Source organism: Neopsephotus bourkii, unplaced genomic scaffold (assembly GCF_033783945.1).
Source record: "Neopsephotus bourkii isolate Nb327-2 ecotype Australia unplaced genomic scaffold, CSIRO-AGI_Nbou_v1 NB_998, whole genome shotgun sequence".
Taxonomy (NCBI): Eukaryota; Metazoa; Chordata; class Aves; order Psittaciformes; family Psittacidae; genus Neopsephotus; species Neopsephotus bourkii.
The window spans coordinates 1,691,398-1,714,755 of NW_026901490.1; the positions used below are offsets into that span (position 1 = coordinate 1,691,398).

The 23,358-nt window shown below is 41.0% G+C and overlaps 1 protein-coding gene across 1 annotated transcript in view; it reads left to right on the forward strand.

Annotated features, from left to right (window-relative positions):
* The first annotated feature begins 1,410 nt into the window (after positions 1-1,410).
* Positions 1,411-23,358, forward strand: part of FBLN5 (fibulin 5) — a 44,736-nt gene continuing 22,788 nt past the window's right edge. Inside the window, exons 1-4 of the mRNA XM_061359903.1 lie at positions 1,411-1,916; positions 4,062-4,116; positions 6,308-6,359; positions 7,502-7,744. Of these exons, the coding sequence (XP_061215887.1) occupies positions 1,900-1,916; positions 4,062-4,116; positions 6,308-6,359; positions 7,502-7,744 (367 nt within the window). The 5' untranslated portion in view covers positions 1,411-1,899. The remainder of the gene's footprint in view (positions 1,917-4,061; positions 4,117-6,307; positions 6,360-7,501; positions 7,745-23,358) is intronic.

The following is a 23,358-nucleotide window of genomic DNA, read 5'->3' on the forward strand; positions in this document are numbered from 1 at the left end:
GGAGCAAACTGGTACTGAATTCTTGCAGTGTTTCTGGCATGTGTACAATCATTTTTCTGTGCAATGGTGAGAAAAGTTCAATGGATCAACAAGTGAAATATCAACAAGTATGCAGCAAGCTCTTCACCTACACAAATGGGTGCTCAGAGCATGTGTTTTGCTGTAGAGCTGTTTCCTATAGTTTCAGTTGATCTTCACACACCTAATATAGAGCAAACCCTGCTACTTTTCAGCTTATTAGCTCTCCAGATCACTGGGTGTATTGAGAAACACTGGAGTTATGAAGTAATGAGAACACTCTCTGTTAGCCTTTTGCCACAATGAAAATTTGCTATGTATTTCTTGTCTGCTTTCTGACCCATGCAAAACTTTCCTCTCACAACATGCCCAGTGACCTTCTTCAGAAGTCCCTTGTGTGAGTTTTTGTTAACCTCTGGGGAAGTCTATTTAAAATTGATTTTTATTCATCTGCAAATGTATCGGTTCTCTTTGAATAATTCTAGGAGGGTGTTTGATTTTCCGTGCAATACAGGTGATGCAAGGACATTGAGAGACAAACTGTCAGAAACGGCACTGAGTGTCTGATGCTGTCATTTTGGACAGCTGCAGGCAGTTAACGAGGTACAGAGCTGTTGCGCTTCCCATTAGCGTCGATATGACTCAGCAACCCTGGAGCAGCTCAGTCTTTGTGTCTTAACGTGGGTATCCATGCTTAGAGGCCAGTTTTATGAAGTTCTGTTGTAACAACTCTGTTTCTGAATCTGCTATAGGGAGAGATGACAGATTTTTATCTTATTGGGCATCTCACGTTCGTTAGAATTAAAGGATTTCCTCAAATGGAAAACTCAACAGAATTTTGAAGTAGTCATTTAACGTCTGTCTCTGTATTCAGTTTCAGTGTTCATCTTTGTATCTAGCATAGACCTGCAGCATCTGATTGCTTACCTCTCACATGTCATAAATGTTCTGCTTGACATGTTAAAGGTCTGCTTGCGGCAACACTGCAAAACACCTGAAAAAGTACTTTACTTCCTTCCTCTGCAGTTTTAACTGGAGATCTGCAAGATTTGTCTTTCCTGAGAAATGCTTCATTTTACAAGCTGCTCCCTTAAGCATGGGGTCAGTGTTTGCAGACAAACCATTTATTATCCTTTGAACTTTTAATTTGTTTATTCCTGTTTTCAGATAATCCCCGAGCAATATAGTTCCTGTAGCTGCAAGCGTCATGAATTCAAGTTATTCACCTCCCAGAGGGTCAGACCTTTCATCAGTATGCCATTGGCACGAAGCAGTGAGTGTTGCATATTCATTGTCCGAGACACCAGCTAGAGGGCCTCCAAAAAGCCTGACTTTTTTTTTTTGTTCTCAAAGCAAGGAAAACAATCCCTTCCCTTCTCCAGTCCCTTGATAAGGGTTTCTGTCCAATAACGGTGCTCTCTGCTCTGAGGCACATTTAACTGTGAAGTTTGCAGCGGGAGAGGCTTTCCTTCAAGCTGTTAGTGTTTTATCCTGGCAGGCTCCTCGAGGTTGTTGTGAGGAGTCTAGCCAGTTGGTGAGCTTTGTAATCTAAACCAGCTGTCCCAGGCTGAGGCCCCCATTTGCATTGTTTAACATACTTAGAAAATGAAGTGTTCATTTTTAACATTCCTCCTCCAATTGGTTTAATGCTGAATTACAGAAGAGAACTAAGCAAAACCAGGTGCTTTCTCTGTATTCTCTCCAGTGTCTGAGGAGGTACAGACGGCTCCCGATCTTCTCCATTACTTGCTATTTCATTCTTTGGACTATAAATGACTGACGAACTGAAGTGCTAGCAGAGGGTAATGTTTGGAAAAACTTTTTAGTTATTCATCAGCACAGACTCTGGTTTTTTTCCACCTTTCCTTAACGGTTTTGGACATGCAAGGATTAAAAAGGTAAGTGGTATGCATGCAACTTCTTCACTTACTGAAGGGAAACCTACTTGTGGAAAATAGCTGTGGCAGGCATTCGGTATGCCAATCCACTTGCTAAAGCCATTTGCAAAGAGACGGGATCTCAGTGGTCAGAGGTGGTGAAAGACAATCTGTCTGTTATTAAATCTGTGCTGTCTCTGACAAGTTTCTTCTTAATCCGTGCTTATACCCTGCGCTTTAGGAACCCCGGCATCCGCGGGAGTGCTGAATTGCGGCAGCAAATGATCCCACTGGCTGCAGTGATTGATTTGAAGCTAATTAGTTACTATTGCAGAACTTAATCACTAGTTTAAAATATTTTGCCTGCTGGGCAAGCTACAGTGACCAGCTGCATGTGGTGTTGATAGGTTGTGCTGTGCATGTCTTAATAATTCTTAAGGGGTTTTGAGATCTAAAGTAATGAGCAAATTGAGATGATGGTTGGAGGCAGAAAACATAAGAGGTGGTAAGGTCACCCCCCACCAAGAGAAAAGAATATATTATCTTGTAACAGTGGGAACTAAGACTGTCTAGAAATGTATGCGTTTTGTCTGACCAGTTTTATAGGGGATTTTGTTGGTGTGCAGTGCTCTGTAATAATGTAGAGTGTAGTCCAGTTGCTAGGTGTTAACGTTCAGCTAAAACCTGTTTTATTTCTTTTAGTGCTGTTCTTGTATATGCAAAGTGAGTACACAGTCTTTGTAATGGTGCATGCTTTAAAATCTCTAAAAAAGATTTGAGGAATCAGTAAATGAAGTGCAATCCTAATGGGTAACGTTGTACTTTGAATGCTTTCCATCTGACTCCAAGGAGAAGTCTGTGCAGAATTTGCCTTTTCTTGTCACTCAAAAGCTGCCAGCAAGCACAATCTGTCTTCGTAGCACTACGGACAACCATTTTAGGGTTTATGTTTACTTTTCAGAGCTTCTGCCTGTCTCCTCATTTAAAACAAATTTGTTCAAATGTGTTGGTCACTGCTTGTGTGTGGTTTTGTCTGATGCATTTATAGGTCTTGTTCAAGAGCTCAGTTTGCACTGGAAATCAAAGACAACTCTAAGAGAGAAAGTTGGCAGCTTGCTTGGGTAGCAGAGCTAAGGCTACCTAAAATATCCCTTGCTTCCTGTGCTGGTTTTGTGGGAACATATTGTATACAATTGCCATTCAGAACTAGAATCCAAGATAAGCAAGATGTGGGTCTAATTGTATTGAGAAGAAGTTTTGTATGAGGCACTGGCAAAACACTGAAATCTGTAGTACATAGAAAAAATGATTTCTTATTATCCTTTCATGGGTTTCAGTCTCCTGGTAAATACTTGGGGGTGAGAGCTTAGTTGTCCAGAATTTTTATGCTCTAGGTAAGGAGTTCCAAAAATAGCCTCAGAGCTCTGTTAAAAAGGGATCCTCTTCTTTCAGTTGCAGTGAAGGAACACAGTAGGTCCCACTAGATGCTAAGATGATATAACTGTGGAAGGCTTCACTGAAGATAGCAACTTCTAGTAGCTGATGACCTGGCCCAGTCTGTCTGCTTACAGAGCAATGTATTGCTCAAGATTGAGTAAAGGGACAGAATCTGGCCCTAAGAAAATGGATTAATCTCAGATACAGTCTCCTGGGGATGAAATGCGGTTTAGCGGTTAGAGCAACTGGCTTGGATTCAGGACCTCCTGCATGACATGTCTGCAGTCTTGCCAATGCGTTGCAACTGTGAGCTTAGGCAGGGCCTGTGCTCTGGTTTACCCATCTGTACAATGTGCATGATGTGCAAGAAAAGCTTTTATATTCTCAAAAGAAAGGTGTCAAAGATGGGCAAAAACGCTCACTGAATATTGCACAGTTGTTCGTTAAACAGTTACTGCATGGGGTGCCATAAAAGTATAGGTTAGTTAATAGGCAGGTACAATCTGATTTTAATCCTAGTTGCACAAAACCATAGTATATTAGTAACTCTGAGATCTGAGTGTGGCCCACAGTTGTATTACTCCTCTCTTGAGGCCAAATTTATGTTAGCAAAATGCTGTTGAATATACTGAAATGTCACTAGAAATTAATTTGCTCGTGTGTATTTGATTCTATATAATGAGCCTGGATATTAGAAGGTTTTCAGCCTATTTTCTATGCACATTACAGGATACTGACTGCTTTCACACTGGCCATCTGCCTTTCAAGACCTGGAAAAGCACAGGTGAGAGGTATACACAGAGATCTATCTACTGTTTTGTGCTGAAGTGCTGTATGGCATGAGACTTAACTGGCTAGCAGGTGAATAGGAAGCTTTGTGGTCTGGGGTTTCCATGAAAAGGAAGCTGTGTGGTCTAAGGGTTTAGAGGGGAGAACTTGGAGCCAGCGATAATCTGGAGTTGAACATGGACTGAGCTTATTGACTCAACATTGCCAGCTCAGCAAGATATTCCTGTAGAAACCTGGAACTCACTGAAAACCTGATTCTGCCTGTTACCTGAATGCTTCTGCAAAAGGAAATGAGAGAAGCCATGCCATGAGACCAGGGGCAGCTCAGTTCTGTGGTGGGAACATCCACTCTTGGAAAACTTACTCATGTAAATAGGTATTTTCTGTCTATAGCAGGATATTGTTTTAAGATTGTTTACTTTTGGACTGTGATCCTGAATGACTGTATCCTAGTTTTCATTTTAATTTATGCCGGATACCATTTTTGTTCAAGAGGCAGGGCTTTTGAGGGTGGATGGAAGTAAAGCAGTCCAGTTCCTGAAATTGCAGAAGCATTAGTTCTTTGTGTTCTTGGGTTCCATGTGCACTTTAAATCAGGAAAAACAGTTCCCAAAGGCATGTTAAGTTTGGATTCCTAGTTGATAATCCAGATATACTCAGTGTCAAGAGCTGTGTCTCTAAATACCTTTGCCAAATTCTCTGAAATGTAGCTGGTTTGGGGTTTTTTTTCTATTACATTGAAAATTTCCTGCACATGGCATGCTTATGGATACTTTTGTGAACATGTCTGTATGGGAAATGATTTTCATGCCCCTGGGGAATTTTTGAGATGTCTTTAAGGGTTTGTTTTTATAATTTGAAAAACGTTGTTTCCATTGTGATTTTTATAAAAACATCCTCTACCATAAATTGATTCTTGAAGTCTAAGCAGAAAGCAACTTGAAACCAAAATTGTATCAGTGACTTCTTTCTGAAGATACTGAAACTGGTCATTTGGACAGTATTGGATTCTTTTCTAGAATAAAGTTCTAGGAAGTTGTTGAAACCAGTTCTACAGCAGTTTCAGTGCTTCTGAATCATCACTTACTGTCCAAAAGAAAATAGTTGTGTTAAGAAGTATCTTAACTTTTCCTGCTAACCTACGTGTAGTGTATGCGCCACAGCACAGAAAAGAGAAAAGGTAGATTACGTACAGTCTTTAAAACGCGAGGCTGATTATACATTCTCCCATCAGAATATCTTGGCTTTCCACAACATGATGCCAAAACATTTCAGAATGCCAAAATAAATGAGGACTGAATTCCTTCATACTTGTTTGACACTTCTAACAGTGGGTTTGTGTATTCATATGTGCAAGTGGCAGGTGCACTCCGAGCAGTACCATGTGTTTCGCTTCATGTTCCCTCCCTAGTTCCTGCAATGGCCTGCTTCCACTGACTTATCCCTCTAACCCCTTGTCTCCCACCTACAACTTCACCAAACATGAACCAGCTACTTTACTCTTCCACTGATTTCTTCCACAAAGTCTAAAACTAAGTGGTTTTATCATTTAGCAACTACAAAAAAGGAAGAATCTTGAACACACTCCATCCCCTGGTCACTCCAGTGGTTCCTGGGTTTTGGATATCTCGTGCTTACATTCCTTAGTATAACCTATTAGCTGTCAGGTTCCTGTGCTTGTGGCAGCTGCTTGGCTGATTGCTGTGTACCTGGAGACACAGTCAAAACCTAGGGAGAGCAAGGAATCCTTTTAATGGGCTTTGATACAGTCTTCAGTAGGACCGATGGGCTTAGAAATGCTGATGGCCATTGATGAGGTGCTGAATACTCAAGGTTTCAGCCCTGATAAAGACCAGCACCACAGGATAGGAAGGAGCAAAGCTTCCAGTAATGTTGCATGCCTAGAACATGTGGCATCTAAAGATTTATCCTCTCAAAATCAAAAGGCTTGGTGTAAGTGAAAAGCCTTAGTTTTATTTTATTATTTTGTTATAACTGTTAAGGGGCTGGCATATGTTCTGAGACCTCAGGTTCATGCCTTGCTGGTTGTCCTTTGGGGCAGGGACTTCATTTTGGTGTACTGTAAAGTGCTGGACAATTGTGCTAAACATAATAATCCAGTTGAGCATTTGATTCTGCAACTCTCATTTTACAGTCACTGACTGTCCTTTGTTTTCTTATTTTAGCAACAATGCACTAATGGGTTTGACCTGGACCGTGCCTCTGGGCAATGCTTAGGTAGGACTTTAATTAAATCCATACATTTAAACGGAGTTCAGAAAGCCTGAATTGACTGAGTTTACATTGTGCTGCTGCTAGATATTTTAGTTGAAAGTTCTTGCTGTTTGACAAATATGTGTGTTTGTGTATCTGTATATATAAATATATACGTTTATATAAAAATATGTACGTGTTTACATAGCACAAGTATATAGCAACATTGTTGAGATACTAATCGGCTGTCAGTGATTCTCAAATAACAGTGCTGCATTTTGATGAGAGCTCACTCTAGTTGCCCAGTGACAAGGGTCATTCACTCTCCTCTTTCTCCTCCAAAGTCAGTATTTAGTGGCTTTGTTTGGAAGCCTCCACTTGGTGGCTCAGGGAGTCTACTACTTGTCAGCATTGAAACTCCAAGTAAATTGTTGAGGCAATATAGGGAAACACGCAGTTTGACCTATAGCATCTTTTTATCAATGGCATTCAGTTTCCAGGGCAGCATCTTCTGCATGCATTAAAGTCACTCAAGCAATAAGGAAAAAAACAGAAAAAGACTGCTTGCCCTGCCATAGCACACTACTGCTTCTGTGCCCCAAGAACCAGGCAAATGCTCAGCTTGACTAAACCATTTCTATCTTTCTAAATTTAATTCAGGGATGATCTCAATCATAGCAAGAAGGAGGTCTGAACCATCCGGCCAGATCTGAACATCCCTAACTTCTTCTGTGGGAGGGATCTCAGGAGTTCCAAATCAGAATCCAAGTTTCACAGCTGGGCAAACCAAACCACCAGTGTTTGAAATCCTGATCTGCATGTTGTGGTTTGGACAGACCCTTTAGCAGGAGCAGGCGGTAGCACGCTGTAGTCATGTGTAAATCAGTGCTTAAACTGAACATATACAGAATAACAAAGCAGACTTTCCTCTCCTCCCCTCTACTAGTGAAGTAAAGCAAGAAGAATATAGGATATGTTGAATATATGGGATGTTTCCTGGTTTAGTATGATCTGACTTCAAAGTGAGGCTCCACAAGGAAGGATTAGGTTTTCCATTCAAAGAGAGTATCAAATTTTTTAGCAGAGTCTTAAGAAAAATGTTAACTATTTTTTGATAGGTCCTATGAAGAAGCAATCACTCATTTCACTTTCCAATTTCAATCCAGATATTGATGAATGTCGAACTATTCCTGAGGCCTGCAGAGGAGATATGGTGTGTGTCAACCAGAATGGTGGCTATTTATGTGTACCCCGAACAAACCCAGTGTATCGATCACCGTATCTGAACCCTTATTCAAATATTTATCCACCGCCCCCAGCACCAGGCCCTGTTCCTAACTACCCTACTGTTACAAGACCTCTGATCTGTCGATTTGGTTACCAGTTGGATGAAAACAATCAGTGTGCTGGTAAGTAGTGGAAACATTTGTTCTATACTTTTACTTCTATTAAAGCTTGTCTGACATTGCAGAAACAATTGTCCTTTAGTAATTGAATCACTCAAGCCCAGTGTTTTGAAGTTCAGCTACAGTTTTTTAAAGGATGTGAGCTGTATATTTCATATAGTCATTACTTGATGCAAGCCAAGATAAGATTTTATTATTTAATCAGTCTTATTATTTAATCAGGAAACCCACTTTCATGAGAGAAGTAATGTTTTTATGAGATAAACAACCAATTGATGGGAGGGGATTTGTCAGTGCATCAAAGGCATGCCTTTTATTCTTACGATTCTGTCCTTGAGAGAGAAGGTGGCTGTCCATTTAAAGTGTTAGATGGGGACTGAGAAAACCTTGATTAAGTTGTTGGCCATATTTAATAGCTCATATGTCTGGACCTCAGTCTTCCTCCTTTAAATGCTATAAATAAGAGTGGTTTCCTCTTATGCTTTGCATTCTTTGCTGAGACTATAAGCCCCTTGGAGCACATATGTTTCATATCTAGAGGGTGGTACACAACTGTTAGCACTACCATTGCCTTAATGACTATAGACTTCAGCTGAGACTGGAACTCCCTGTTGGAGGCACTGCATCAAGCAACACAAGGGGAAAGGATCACTGCCCCAGCAGAGCACTGACTTTGTCTTAGCACATTCATGTTCCCCATTCTCGAATAAAAAAACCAAATAAGCCTATGAAAATTTCTTGTGTTGGTAGTTTTTCTACTTTTGCATCTTTTGCTGGATTCTGATTCCACTTACTGCAGTTTATACTGTGTTTCACTTAAATATAAGCTGCTTCTGTGTTACTCAGATTTAAGGAAGATTTAGATTATATCCCTTTGGTTTGCTTCATTTGATAATGTCATGATATGAAGGGGCAGACAGAAATTTTCTTAACCAAACAAAATAAATTCCACTGGCCAAAATATTTGTTTTGATGCCAAATCTGAAATCAAGAGCTCAGGATCAGTGATCACTGGTGGCTGCTCAGGGTAAGCGCTAGAGATACAGCCCACAGGTCTACCACAAAGTGAATCTATAACCACGTCTCAGTTGTCCTAATGGTAAAGGTTTTTTATCTGTTATCTCATGTAGCTAATTGTCTGAAGGCTTTTATCAAAATCTTTTTTGAAACAGGACTGGTCCTTGACAATAAAAATAGCCCAAAACACAGAAGATACGAACTTCCAATAGAGAATGTTGACCGTCTTTAGACTAAGAACTGCGTTTAACTCAGAACACTTCTTTATTGAATGCTGCTGCAGAACAATACAAGAGCTAAAACTGACTTGTCTTTTGGGCTGATTCTGCCCTATTGTTTGAAATTTCTGGCAGGATGCGGTTTCAGATGATGTACTTTGTTTGCTTTCTAGTGAGGAGACCATGATTCTTCATGGGAGCTGTAAGAGTCTAGATTTAAATTCACAGACTTCAGGGCATTTTTCTATATTTGAATCATTGTCTTCATTACATTTCAAGGTGGGAAAAAAGTATTTTCTGACCAGCACTAGTAGTAATACCTACTGGAAAAAAAAAAAGGAACAAACAACCTAAAACAAAACAAACAAAAAACCCCAAACCAATCTGTTTGGGGATTTTTTATGAGGAGTTTTGAAGTCCTGTGATAACTGGTAGGTTTGCTGTTAAAATAAGCATGTATACTAGTCAGTCATTTGAAAAATTAAGTAGTCCTTCTCATCTTAGCAAATTGATCAACCTCACTTATATAGCTACTGGTTTGTACATTTCTGGGAGCGTTTTCATTTTGCTAATTTTGATGTAGATGAATCAGGAAATGGGGCAGTTAGTGGAAAAGAAGTGCCGAAATCAAAGTGGAAATGAAAACCCTCTGTTGTCTCTGGCATGTCGCATGCAAGCCGTGCTAATCAAAACAGGTGGATTTTGGGAACTTTGACAGTGGACCTGCCAGCCTGCAAAGGAATATATGTTCCTGTTCATGCTGGCAGAAATGTGATGTCTAATGCTTCCTTCAGTCAGGGCTGTTCACTTCTGTCACTTTAACTTTCAAATGCGGGAATTTAATTGTAAGGGAAAGTCTGGTGAATAGAGACATTAACGAGAATAGATGGGAAAAGACAGGCTGCTGTTTGAGTGCCGCAGTTAGCTGGGAGCAGTTTTAGAAAGTCTGCATCAGGTTTGAATTTGGACAGATGATGGATCATATTTGTGTTACGAGAAACAAAACTTAAAGAAAACAAGACCTGTCAGAGGGAAGGGGTCTCTGCTGGGGTTAGATTTAATTTTTCATTCAGTAAATCCTCCAGAGACTTGGTGCAGGATTTATTTTTGTATCTGTGTGCACTAGGATGGAAAGTGTGGACACGAAGGAAGGTATCTCACTGCAGTGGTGGTAGAAAGACCTGACCCCCTGTTTCCAGAACTTCTGGTGCTGTTAACAGGGTGTTGTGCTCTTTCGTTCTTGAAGTCCTGGAGATAAGACAGCAGGGAACCTTGACAGGATCCTCAGGAGTAACCAAACTTTTGCCCAGGTCGTTCAAGAAAGTCTGAATCACATGAATTATTGGTCTATCCTATTATAAGCTGATTATAAGCATTGTTCATGTTTATGATATTTCAGCTGCTCTGTGCTTCCCCGCTTGTCAGAATTCACAAGCTCTTAGGATATGAAGCACTTTGCGGGTTAATTTGTGGTGGAATGGTTGAAAAGAGTAAGCTGGAAGCTATTTTGCCCAGTAGCTGAGCCACTATATAACTGACAGGTTTGTTGCATGGTGTTCCGGCACCTGCCTTCCAGCACCTTCTTTCCAAATAAAATCAGTGACAGGTATTTCCATCAGAGATGATGAGACTTTTTGCTATTGACTTCAGGGGAACCAAAGCTATTCTAATGCCAATGTTTCTGAGAAATCTCCAGTTTTTAACAGAGCACACATTTTTGCCTGGTCAGGTACGGGGTTATAGGTCTGGGCTACATCTTCTATTGCTAGGCCAGCAGAAATCTTTACTTTTTCTTTGCATTCCACTCAAAACACCTTATTAAACACAGGAACCTTCCCTGACAGATTTGCAGCCTCAGCTCTGAAGAGCTGAGCTTGTTCAAGAGACTTCCAACATGAAACAGGATTAAAAGTTAATTTGAAAGCCATGAGATTTAACAGGCTCTTTTCCATTGTTTGGGTTTGGGTTTGTTTTTTTTTGTGTGTGTGTGTGAGTTTTGTTTCTATTTTTTGTTTTGTTTTCTTTTGGTTTTATTCCCCCCTTTGTCAGAGGTAGGAAGGCTGTGAGAGGGTTGCTCTGTTGCAGCCTGGCATCTGGCCTGCCTGCAAAGACTCCGCATTCCCTGGCTCTTAGAGGAATGCGCATCCCTGGTGGTTCACATAACATTCCCCCTCTTGGGCTGGTATTTCCAACATGGCAAAAAAAAGAAAGACATTTAAACCATTCTTCTCCCTTTCGAGCTGTTTTGCCTCATCCTTTCTGCCCTGGAAGGTTCGCCATCATGTTCACCACTCCTTTATCTCCAGATCTTGTCCCGTGTGAAAACAAAACCTTTCGTGGCACAAGTGACACCTGTCAGTGAGAACTTTGCCTATTCCAGTGTCCTCTGCATGGTGCAGAAGTAGCTGTAGTCATTTGTTGATAGAGGAATATTTTAATAATTACTTTTAAAATCTTCTATGGTTTTAATTCCTGCTACAAGGCATTTTTACCTCTGGAGTTGTTGAATGCCTTATATTTTGTATGTGTTTTGTATGTATTGTGTTTCCAACAGCACAGGTTGGGAATGATTTATAACACAATTAACACTGGAATAAAAGACCATATACAGGAAAAGGCAAAGAACATCTAGCACAAGAGCACTGCTTGAACTGTTTGTCTTCTAACACTGCGTCTCTATAAATACAGAATGGTTAGTCATAATAATGACTTTTTGTTCAAGGAACTCAGTCTAGTAACTGTTGGCAGGATTAAACTGGAGCGAGGGCCCATGTTCTTGCATTATACATTCATAAGCTGAGAACTCTTTCCAATTTCCCTTCACTCCACCTTGCTGTTTCCTGTTTTACAATGATTTTTAAAACATGCCTCAAACACAGATCCTTCTGGGCATTGTGGAAAGAATTGTGATGGGTGGGCTCCTATTTTCACTTTCTCTCCTATTAATGCACGTGCACAATGAGGGAGTTGATGGAGATGGGGAGGCATCTAAGAGAGTTGAATGGAGGGACTGGAGAAAGCAGGCTGCAGTCTTCTCTCAGACTCCTGCAGAGAAGTAGATGTTAGGAAAGATGCAAGCATAAGGCAAGATGAGTATGACCTAGAGACAGAAGGAAGGAAGGAGGCCAGAGGAATTAATTACAAAAAAAAAAAAAAAAAAAAGAAAGGAAAAAAAGGCATCATTATTTTAAAAACAAAAGCTGAAAGGAAGAAGCACGAAACCAGAGGGAAACGGAAAGATGTTTTTTCCAAGAGAGAACTGTTCTTCAAGGTCTCATCTGTGGAGCAGTCACCTCATCTGTGGAGCAGTCATTGCTTCAGCTTTCCTCACTTCGCAAAGACTGCCAGGACCTCCTGCATTCCCTACCTACAAGTCCCCATTCCTACGTTCATGGAGCAAAACTCCTTCCTTCAAAGCATTACCTTTGCACAGATGGGTTTTAGATCATTGTCATTTATACTGCAAGCATACCTAAAACCCACATCCAAGTGTGCAATTATACTGCCCTGCCCTGTGCACAACCTCATTAAGAACAGCCTATGCCTAGATGAGTTTTCAAGCAAAATGAAAGAACCAGATGTGTGTGTGTGTGTGTCTTGGGAGAGGGGAGGGAAATGAAGATACAGGGAAATGAAAGGAGGTGCCCAGGTCTTGTGGCAGGCCCATGGCTGTGCTGGGGTTAGAGCATGGAATTCCTTATTCAATGGTTTACCTACTAAGTCAGGTTGCCTCCTAACAGTGACTTTTCTAGTGACCTCTCTTGGCATATAGAAACAGGAGGAAGAAAAAGAGGGAAATGCAGCAGGGAGATTATGCCCTGGAAAGGGATGTGTAAAGGAGAAGCAAATGTAATCCATTCCTGCCATTGCCTTTTTAAACCCCATTTGGTTCAGCTCCTTGTCCTTTTGGTCTGTGATACAATCTCTTCTGCTATTTCAGAGGGCCAGTTCCTGAAGGCTATGCATGGTCCATGTTAGGGCAGCACTGCCATCATGTCCAAATTAACTAGGAAAAACAAAAAAAGAAAGATTGCATGAGAATAGGATCTGAAAGGGGTTGAGTGCAGTGTCCTGAAAGGATATGTAATGGATAACAACTCCCATTTAAATTAAGGGCCGTGATACATAGCTTTTATTTATAAGATGGTTTTCCTTTCAGGTTTTGTATGGGGAAATATAAATCCAGACCTAATGCTGCCATAGCCAACAGGAAAGTTGCTTCTGAAGCATTTCAAGAAGAAGCTGTAGTTGGTGGCTAAGGCTTGGGTTGGAGGCTTTTGCAGTCAGCTCTTGACTTTGTAATAGATAAATGTGCTGGGTATTTTGGCTCTTCAGGTCTTTCTGTGTAAACTGAAATAGTAATTAATTTTCAGGATTGTACCATGTGTAATTTCATGAGCAGGTGATAGGTGCTGAGATAAATCCCTGACAAGAATCATGTAAAAATATATAAACAGGAGAAAAAAAGGCCTGGTTTAATAAGCCTACAACAGTGAAGCTCAAAGTGAGTCATGTGGAACTTATTTACTTTCCTAGTGCATTAAACTGATTGGAAATTACTGGGCACTTTTGTCTGTGTTTCTCCATAGATCAGAGGAGAGGGGTGGTCACAGAATTTAATCAGTATCTCTCATCTACTTCAGGAATACTTGTGTTACAAAAAACTTCAAATGATTATTTGATCCTAAAGTTTTTCAGTCGCCATCTACTTATACTGTGCTCATTTGCTGTTTTAGCACAGGTCAAGATGGTTGACCCTTGGTTATCTAATGTAATGAGACTAGACAAGTCAGGTAAAAGAAATACATGAAAAATACAACCTATGTACATTAAGAGAGAAGACCATATGCCAGGGGACTAATGGAAGAAGGATCATTATCGTCATAGAGTACAGGCATATTTGACACAGCCTTGTCCCATTGAATAAACGCTCCAGACAAACATAACTCTTCTGGGTCCAGCCTCAGTGCTTCTAATCTGATGGTCTTATCTATTGACAAGCCTTCATAAAGGTAATCATTAACTGACCATAAAATATTACTGGGTAAAACCATACATCTGAAAATAGAGTTCCTTACTCCCTCAGGAAACCATTGCACAGCATGGAGGATGCGCCAGGGCTGAGGAAAGGCAAGATTCAGTCTCTACAGTAGGGTCCATTGGTAGGGTCATTCCTACAGAAATTCGGCCATTGATAAACATATCCTCCCCTAGCAGAATTTACCAAGCAGAATGAGGGCAGTAATGCTGCTTTCCACTGAAGTTAATCCATTTGTGGAGGGGGAGTTGGCTTGATAGGAAAGGTTGCTGTATGTATCTGTCTGCAGCAAGGTAAACTGAACCTTCTGTGGCTTGGATTATTCCTTCTTTCATTCCTTGCTAAGTGCACTGCGGGAGGAGTAGAGTCTGGTGGTTAAAGCACAGGCAATGTTTCTCTTATTTGTAAAGTTTCTACTGCTCACAAAGGCATGAGTAAAACTGAACCAAGAAATACAACATGCAAGCCAAGAAGGCTGGCATGTTATTAAGAAAACTGGCATATCTGTACTGGAATGAAAACTAGCAGGCTCCTGGGTATAGCAAAGTGTAAGTTCAAGTCCATTATTCTGCATGTCAGTGCCTTTCAGTCATCACTGACTGACTGTATTTATGTACGATGATGTGAAATGGGAAAATAAAATGAGCAGAACTAGAGTATAGCCACAACTGAACTTGGCTGAACAACAGTCATCCTGGGTAGATAGCTACATAGTCAATTGGATACCAAAATCTCTTAGACCTCTCATTATGGACCCCATTGATTTCAGTGAAGATTTTAGGATCTGAGAGCAGTTCTTGCAGTGAATTTATTAGGTTTAAATTAAACTGTCTCGAGCCTAAACCACTGAGCATAAGTACCTTATGGCCGGGAGATTGTTACCATATTTTCCTCCTGCTCGTCTCCTGAGACCTTGATAAGAATTTCCTAGACATTGTGAGGGACAAATAGGCAGCTGATTGGAAGATCACCTTATAATTAAAACCTGTGGCCACCTGGGGAATGTTTGATTATACTTTCAACTTCATCTTGAGCTAAACTGATTATATCTGGGAATGTCTTCAACTGCTTATTAGTGGTGATTAAAAGTTTTCTGGTTTCTTCTGTATTGAGGCTGGGAGCCAGGAGGGAAGCAGAGTGGTGTATGGAGGGGAGCAACTGAAAGAGAATGTGTCACGTTACAAAGCACAGCTGGTTTATATGCAGAGATAGAGCATAATTAAAGAAAAGACAACATCCCTGTCTTGCTAGATGTGCAGGCCACCTCCAGGCAAAGGAAGGTTAAAATCTCTCTGGACTGTGATCTCTCTGTTTCATGATGTGTTTCAGTTTTCCTTCTTTCATACAGTTGTGTGACACTTTGGTATACAAAGTGGCAAGAAGCCAGGTATCCCATCTCCCTTGTGTTTTGTAGACTGAAGAGGGAAAGGGTATGCAAGTGAAAGAAGGTTAATTGATACTCTAGGTTTTGGTTGGTTTAATGGCCTCAGTTAAGCTTGGTCTCTGAATTGGAGGTTATTGGGTGATGGGCTCTGAGCCAAATAATACACAGACTTCAGCTGTCACCAAGAGCTAGTTGGCAGGAGGTTATATCTGACTCACTTCAGAGAAGCAGTAATCATGCCCAGCTTGCCATATCTGCAGGCATGTGCTGGCCAGGACAGGACTCTCACCCCTGCTGTTACTCTCAGAATGATGCTTTAGACTCACTGCTAACAGCAGTTTGACATATGGGGCTTTGTGGCTGCCTTGCCTTTATTATGTCTTACTTCCAGGGATTTCAGCAGTGCCAGATCAGTTAAAGCCACTATGTACCTATTAGCAATGTCTGCTCCAGAGCGGATTTCATGAGCTTTCCTTTACAAGATAGCTGTCATGCAAGGCAGTCCTGCCAACTAGACAATTACAGGGCTTGAAAGAAAATTAAGTCCCTTAATGCTGCTGGAAGATTGATTGACTTCATGAGCACCCTTCTCCAACATACTGGCTCTGTGGCTTCTTCTCTCATTTTCCTATGGATGTCTGTTTCTGTTGTAGATGACAGTCCATGTGTAACTTTCTTCTGGGACCCTCAGGGACTCTCGTTGCATGACTGACACCTTCTCTACCTCCCTGTGGCATAACATGCAGAGTTCAATATGTGGTAGATAGAGTGTTTCTCTTTACCTGAAAGGCTTATTTACTTTCAATGCCCTTCATAGTACCAGCGCCCTGCTTGGGCCTGTGTTACTCTTTCCATGTCTTTGCAGCACTCAACAGTGCCTAGAGATGGCAGTGTTCTCAATGACTTTAAAGTCACCGTTTTTCTTGGCCTCTCCCTTACATTTTTTGGGTCAGCTTTGTTTCTTTTCACTTGGTTCCAGCCTGAAATTTGCCGTGGCTATATGTCACAATCAAGATGCTAAGCCAAAATATATAGAAAATATGAATTGGCTGCTTTGACAATATAAATCAGCCAGATGGTCCGTATGTTTTGCCAGACTCTATAGGCAGAGGTAATGTGCTGGCATTGCTCCTTTGTCTTGCCCTGAGACACTGGACCCATGATGGAGCTGCCACGCAAAAACAGAAGAGCTGCCTGATGTTGTGTGGTGTTTACCATGCTCTGGCGCCTTCATCTGCTAATTGACTGGCTTCCCATTTTAGTATTTCAATGAGATGAGAGAATTTTTCAAAGAAAATAAAGCTACCAGAAGCTAAATGGGAGTTACACATCACCAGCCCAACTGAACACAGTAAAGCCCTTTATGACAGTGCAGTGTATCAGCTTATAAAATAATACAGTAGGCATGTTGCAGTGGAGGAATAGTAGAAAATATATCAGCAGGAGCACTTAAAAACTGCCTAAACCAATTGTTAGCAAGAAAGAGCCTTGCACAAGTTGGGGGTGAGATAAATGTTATCAAGATCTTTAAGTTGCTGTAGTTTCAAGTCCTTTGATTTATTTCCAGCTTCCACTGTGCACAGAGGCACAAAAGAAAACTGTTTGCTTTATCTAACACTGCAGAGAAAAGTTCATAGCATGGTTAAGAGCTGCCACCCATTAAATAACAGTTATTGTCACTATGGTGGAGCAATGCAAAGCTGAGATAGCTTAAATGAGTAGCCAGACATTCCCTTTCTGAAAGAGGAATCTCAGAGTAGTGCAGAGTCAGTTTGCCAGACTACCACTCCTTGCTCCTGGAGCAGGAATTGGCCCAGGGGGAGGACATGTGGTCTGAAAGCTATAGCATGCTTCTAATTTTCAGCTATTGTAACCCCTGTGGGGAATCCCAAACCAGGCATAGGCTGGAGGAGCCTTGGATCATACTCATATATTTCAATGGTAGACTGTAGCAATATATACAACACTTGTTGCCAGCAAAGCATTAAGCAATGCATCTGGAGCTTTAATTCAGAAGCAGATTGAAATGATTTTAATCAAAAGTGGAGCTGATGAAATAGCAGGCTGATGGAATAGCCCAGGACTGTGCACTGACAGATATCATTTGGTTTCATGCAGTCATCCCAAAATCTTGTAGCATGCCAGTTTTAGGAAGGAGGTATTCTTCCCCGTTAAATCAGTGCTATTTTGGAGATAGTTTTGTAAAACCTGTATTATGTTATTCAGGTGGTACATTGCATTTTGGGACAAAATTTTCAGTGAAATCAGTGATTTTATCCCTCTTTTTTTGTTTGTTTGTTTGCAACATGACATTTGGTTCATTGACATTTTCAAGGGGTTTCACTAGACATAGTTGAAAAGTGGCATAAAAGAATAAGGCTTTTGTACAGGGTTTCAAATAAGACTTCCAACACTGCTTATGATCTTCATTGAAAAAAGTGAAAATTTTATCTTCATATTCCACAGGCAATTTTGCAAACCTGAGTGTAGATTTGAGCCCAGAGTCCTGTGGCATAGATGAGTCCTACAAAGACTGAAGGATACCTCTAAATGCAATCAGCAGCTGGCAGTTTGCAGTACATCCATTAATGGCCCAACAGGTTGTGCACATTCTGAAGCTGATAAGGGATGTGTTCTGCTACAAGATACAAAATACCATCATGTTCTTCTCCACCCAAATGCTAAGCTGACATCTAGAAGCTTGGGACATGAAACCGTCTTGGAAACACATGATCCATCTGTGTTCATTCCCTCTGACCTGGGGAGGACAGGAAATGCAGAATCAGTAGTTTTCTGCAGTATGTGATTAGAGATTATTAGAAAGACTACAAATGGTAAAATGCCAGTCATGCTAAGGATTTGCAAGGCATGCTTCTGTGCTGGAGATTGTGCCTTCTAAACTGTGCCTGCTCTCTTGGATGACTGAATATGACCAGAGCCCTAGTAATAGAGGCTAATAAAGGAAAGTACTATGATAAAGGAAAAATGTAATTTAGTTTTTCACTACAGCAGGCCCACATGATGGAAAATTCACTTGAGTGTGCCTGCTGAACAGTAAGAGCAGGAGTTTGCTCCAGGAATAACCACAGATGCGAAATGTTCCTGCTGGTTCAGAACATCTCCTTTTTTGTTTATTTCTCTATGATTTATTTTTTTTTTTTTAATTACCTAAACAGATTTTTTTTTTCCAGGCCAGGCGACTTGGAATTGAGCCATTTGTCTTAGGAATACTCAATGTGAGCGTGTGTCTTTCTGAGTTTTCATGGATACTGTGAGAGGTGGTGGGACTGCCTGTGACATTGGTGGTATAACTGGCCACATGTTCAGCCTTTAGCACTAGTCAGCAATTCCTGAATTCTGGTGCAAAGAAGCTAGACTTTAACTTGAAGCTTTGGGGGCAAAAACGTGCAGACCTGTATGTGTGAGTAGAGCAGTCCTGGTTCTAGCTGTGTTTCTACGTCATCCTGTGAAATAGTTCTCCCATCTCAAGAGTTTCTAGTAAATGAAGCAGAGATTCACAAAACATTGCTGCTGTGATGAACTGCACTGATATAAGGTTTACAATTAATATCTATGTGCAAGTGTTCTAAATATTTTCTCTTAGCTACCTCCAGGAGGGAGTTCAATATGCAGCAGATTCCCAGATTTCTGTTGCTTTCACAGGCACTGAATTCTCCCAGTCATACTGGTTCTCTGGTATAGAAAAACACAGGCATCCTGAGGGGTATCCAGGACAGGCCTACTATGGTGGTTACAGGGTGAAAGCACATAACATACAAGGACAGGTTGAGAGAAGCGGGTTTTCTCTGTCTTAAGAGGTAAGACTGGTGAGGGAATTGTACTGCTTTCTGTCTTCAACTGTCTAATGTGAGTATGTAGAGAAGTAAAAGCCAGATTCTTCTCAGAAGTGCATGTGAACAGGAATGAACTACAGTTGCAACATGAGAAATTGTTGTTAGATATAAGGAAAAATGCTATCACTGTGAAGGTAGTCAAACATAGAATCATAGAATAGTTAGGGTTGGAAAGGACCTTAAGATCATCAAGTTTCAACCCCCCAGCCGTGGGCAGGGATACCTCACATTAAACCATGTCACCCAAAGCTCTGTCCAACCTGGCCTTGAACGCAGCCAGGGATGGAGCATTCACAAGTTCCTTGGGCAAGCCATTCCAGTGCCTCACCACCCTTACAGTAAAGAACTTCTTCCTTATATTCAATCTAAACTTCCCCTGTTTAAGTTTGAACCTGTAAACGCTGGAATAGAGGTTCATAAAGTTTGTGGCTAAAGGTTGTATCCTTGGAGAAGTCCAAACCTCAGCTGGAAAAGGCCCTGAGCAACCTGACTCAATAGCCCTGCTTTGAGCAGAGGCTTGAGGCAGATGACTTTCAGATGTCAGCTTCAACATGCCTTATGCAATGATACTGAGACTGCAGTCCCCTGAAGTGCAGGAGCCTGTGTCTGACACTGGTTCTAGCCTTTAATTTATCTTTTAATTTATTTAATTTATTTAGACTCCCATAAAATGGAAGTGATGTTTGTCACAGAGATTTTGAGGTTTAGCATTGATTTTGTAGTGTTGTAAGATCTTTGGATGGAAGCTGATATAGTGAAGTAGGAGCAATGATCAGAAGTGGAGGATTTTATTCCCAGCTTTGCAGTGAAATGAATCTTGAGTTTCAGAGTGCAGGTTCAGTCAAGACCATCCAGATCAACAGATCTGTTTTACACCAGGATCAGTACAGGGGAAGAAGATCTGCCCTTATCTCAACTGATTTATTGATTGATGGGCAGGAGCCAGAAGTCCTGCCCAGAAGTTAGGCAACTTGTATTAGAAATTTGCTGTATGAGGCTGAAAGTACCTTGTCCTGCCTCAGAGTTTCATATCCATCCAGAACCTGCCATGGTCCTGCTCAAAACTGGTAGCTCTTAAGGCTAAACAAAATACAACTTTCTGCCCCAAAAGGCTCAGCATATCTGCTCTGAGGGCTTGTTATCTCAGGAGTTCACAAATCTTGAAAGTTTCTGTCTTAATTTGTGCATAAAAGGTAACTGAATGTGGTTGAAAGCAGCGGGGGGGGGGGGAAGCCCTTTGAGATTAAACACCTCTTTTTCCAGGGAGACATGAACTGAGAGTAAGAAGAACAGGAGAATTGCCAGTAGACATCCACATGACATGCCAATTGGAATAAAGTAAACCTCCCATATCCACAGTTTTCATTTATCCAGGAAGATTTGCAACCCAGTTGGCCGGCGGCAATTTTTGGAACATTGCAAGCAAATGTGGCTCAGTCATTGTAAAACAGTGAACGCCAAATCTGAGCTAAAGCCAGTTATTTGAGCAGCAATTATAAGCATTTTCCAATGATCACCACCACAGAAATAAATAAATAGATGGCTTGCTATGTATACACTCAAAGGGGAATGTTGCCCAACATGCATAGCCCTTTGCTATTAACAGTAATGAGGACACAGCTGTCTGAGCCTGAAAGCCAGTATTTGCAGAGTATAATTCTTGAAGATTTTTCTTCTCCACTGGCTCTTGTCCACTACCCATTCTTTGCTTACAAAAAAGCCCAAAAGGCCCTAACATTTATACAAGAATTACATTGGCTTTGTGGTGATCTTGAGATTGTTATAAAGCATGCTGACACATGGACTGATTTGAAACTCAGATGAAATATGAAAAACGATTCTTTCCCCTGATAAGCTCCCCAATGCCTTTAGTGCCAAGCATAACACTGTCTTCATATTCAATCATGACAGCTCTTGGAGCAGCTGGCAAGGGTTGCTACCATGGGCAGAGATCTGAAGTTCTCCCTTCCTAAGGACTTCTAAATCACACTGAGTAAAGAACTTGTGGCTGCACCCAGACAGACCAGTGATCAGTGTGTTCAGTCATGTATAACTGGTCAACTCTACGTAACCCCTCAAGCATAGAAAACTGCCCCATTGTCCAGGCACGTCTTGCATGTTGGCGCTGCCAGGGTCTTTTCCCTGGTTCTATATCAGCAGGGTTCATGGATTAAGGTCTTAGATTCCTGGAGGAAGACAAAGCACTGTATCCTCCATTGCATGTGTGTTTGACTCATGCAGTTCAAGTGACATGAGGCAGTATGCAGCCATAGCACCTTCTACCTGTAGCCTTCTGCATGCTCTAGCCAAGCTTTGAAATCCAGTATATTCCTGAATGAGATGCTGCTGATGATTGCTGAAGCTTTGTGAGAGAGTGATTAATGGTGAATCACATATTGCTATTCCAGTTCCCCATAATAGAGTTCCCTTTTTTGCATTCATGCATGGAGTCCTTTCTCTTTCATGTATATTACAGATTTCAAGGTATCCTGTGACAATGACTAGAGCATCTGCAATGAATCCTCTCTAGGGGTATGTACATATGGCACACCTAGGATGTCTCTTGTATTTTCAGATCTCCAATACTTCACTCCCACATCTGTTTACACAACATGCTTGAGCAATGGTTACAGCTTTTGTTATGTCGTATATCCAAAGGGGCATTTTAATGGAGGAAGCAGCCCTTCCAATAAAATATTCTATTTTATTCTGCAGGTGGATATTTGCATCCCTTTATTTTCATTGCGGCTTTAATTTCTGGATCCATTTGGATTGATTTCTTCTGTTGCATTAAAAGTAGTGCTGTTCTTCTCTTTACTAGTTATTGTGGTCTATTCAGAGTCTCAGACCTTGTTAGCCTGCCAAAACACTTGGAAAAGGAGCTCTTAATGACTCAGTTAAAATGTACGGTCAAGAAGTTCACTTATTAGAGGAAATGTAAACTGACCACCAATTGGCTAAACCAGCTGGCTGGACTATTTGTGCTAGTGATTTCTCAAAGCTCCCTGGGGAGCGAAAGTGGGAATAGCAGTTCTCTTCTTTTACTTCCCTCATGCTCTGTACCCTAACAGAAAAGACTTTGAAAGAATTTGCTGGAGAAGAAGCCAATAGGATTTCACAGACATGTTTAAAAGCTTTATAAACAGTGACTTAAATGGCAATATTTTTAATATATTCCTTCTCAGAGGGTCTTTTTAACATAGCCCATAGAACTGCAGAGAAAATATACAATTCAGCCATAGAAAATTCATGTTTTCAATGTTAATCTTTCTACTTTTAATAGTTTCTACTGTGAAATTTTATATACCTTCTCTAGAGACTTCTCTAGAGACTGTTTCATATCATGAAGCAGAGGGAGGGCTGTAAGGACCTTTTGCTAGAAGTATGTTTTAATTTCTTAGTGTGCATTTCCTGGCTCTGATTGCACATCTTTTTCATTTACATTGCAATAGAAAGTGTGGCTTACATAACCTCCAAACATCTGGGAGTATTCTCAGTGCTCACTGCCTGCTCTCACCACCCTACCAGCAGATCTCAGTGTAGCATATGATCACATAGAACCGATAATCTAGAGAAAAGGGTAGTACAACAGTAATTCTCCATTTATTCAGCTGAAAAATAGATTTCCTGTTGATGCAGATGAAACCATGCTGAGCAACAACTGTTTGGTACCTTCTAATTCATGAGAATCAGCGTATGTAAGTGTATATAAGTGAGGTGGGGAAATAACTGAGATTCCCAAATCACATGCAGTGACCATGGATTTTGTAAGTTGTGCACAGCAAATCATGAATCCAGAGTGTACAGTTATGCTGTAGTCCATGGAGTTCCCATGTTTAAGCAAAACCCTTAACTGAAATCAGTAGTTTGTCATCTTTCTGATATCAGAATTAACAAGCAGACTGTACATTTGTGCAAAAGCTTTCATGGGACACCAGGAACAGTCTGCACAGCCTACAGCCACATGTGAACTTGTACCAAGAGGGAGCTGTGGGAATTGATAGGAATGAGGAGCTGTGGTCATGCAGATGATGCCAGATGTACAAACCATGCACAGGTCTGTTCAGAGCAGAAGAGGAAGAGGCTGCTGCCCCTTTTGTTCCCTT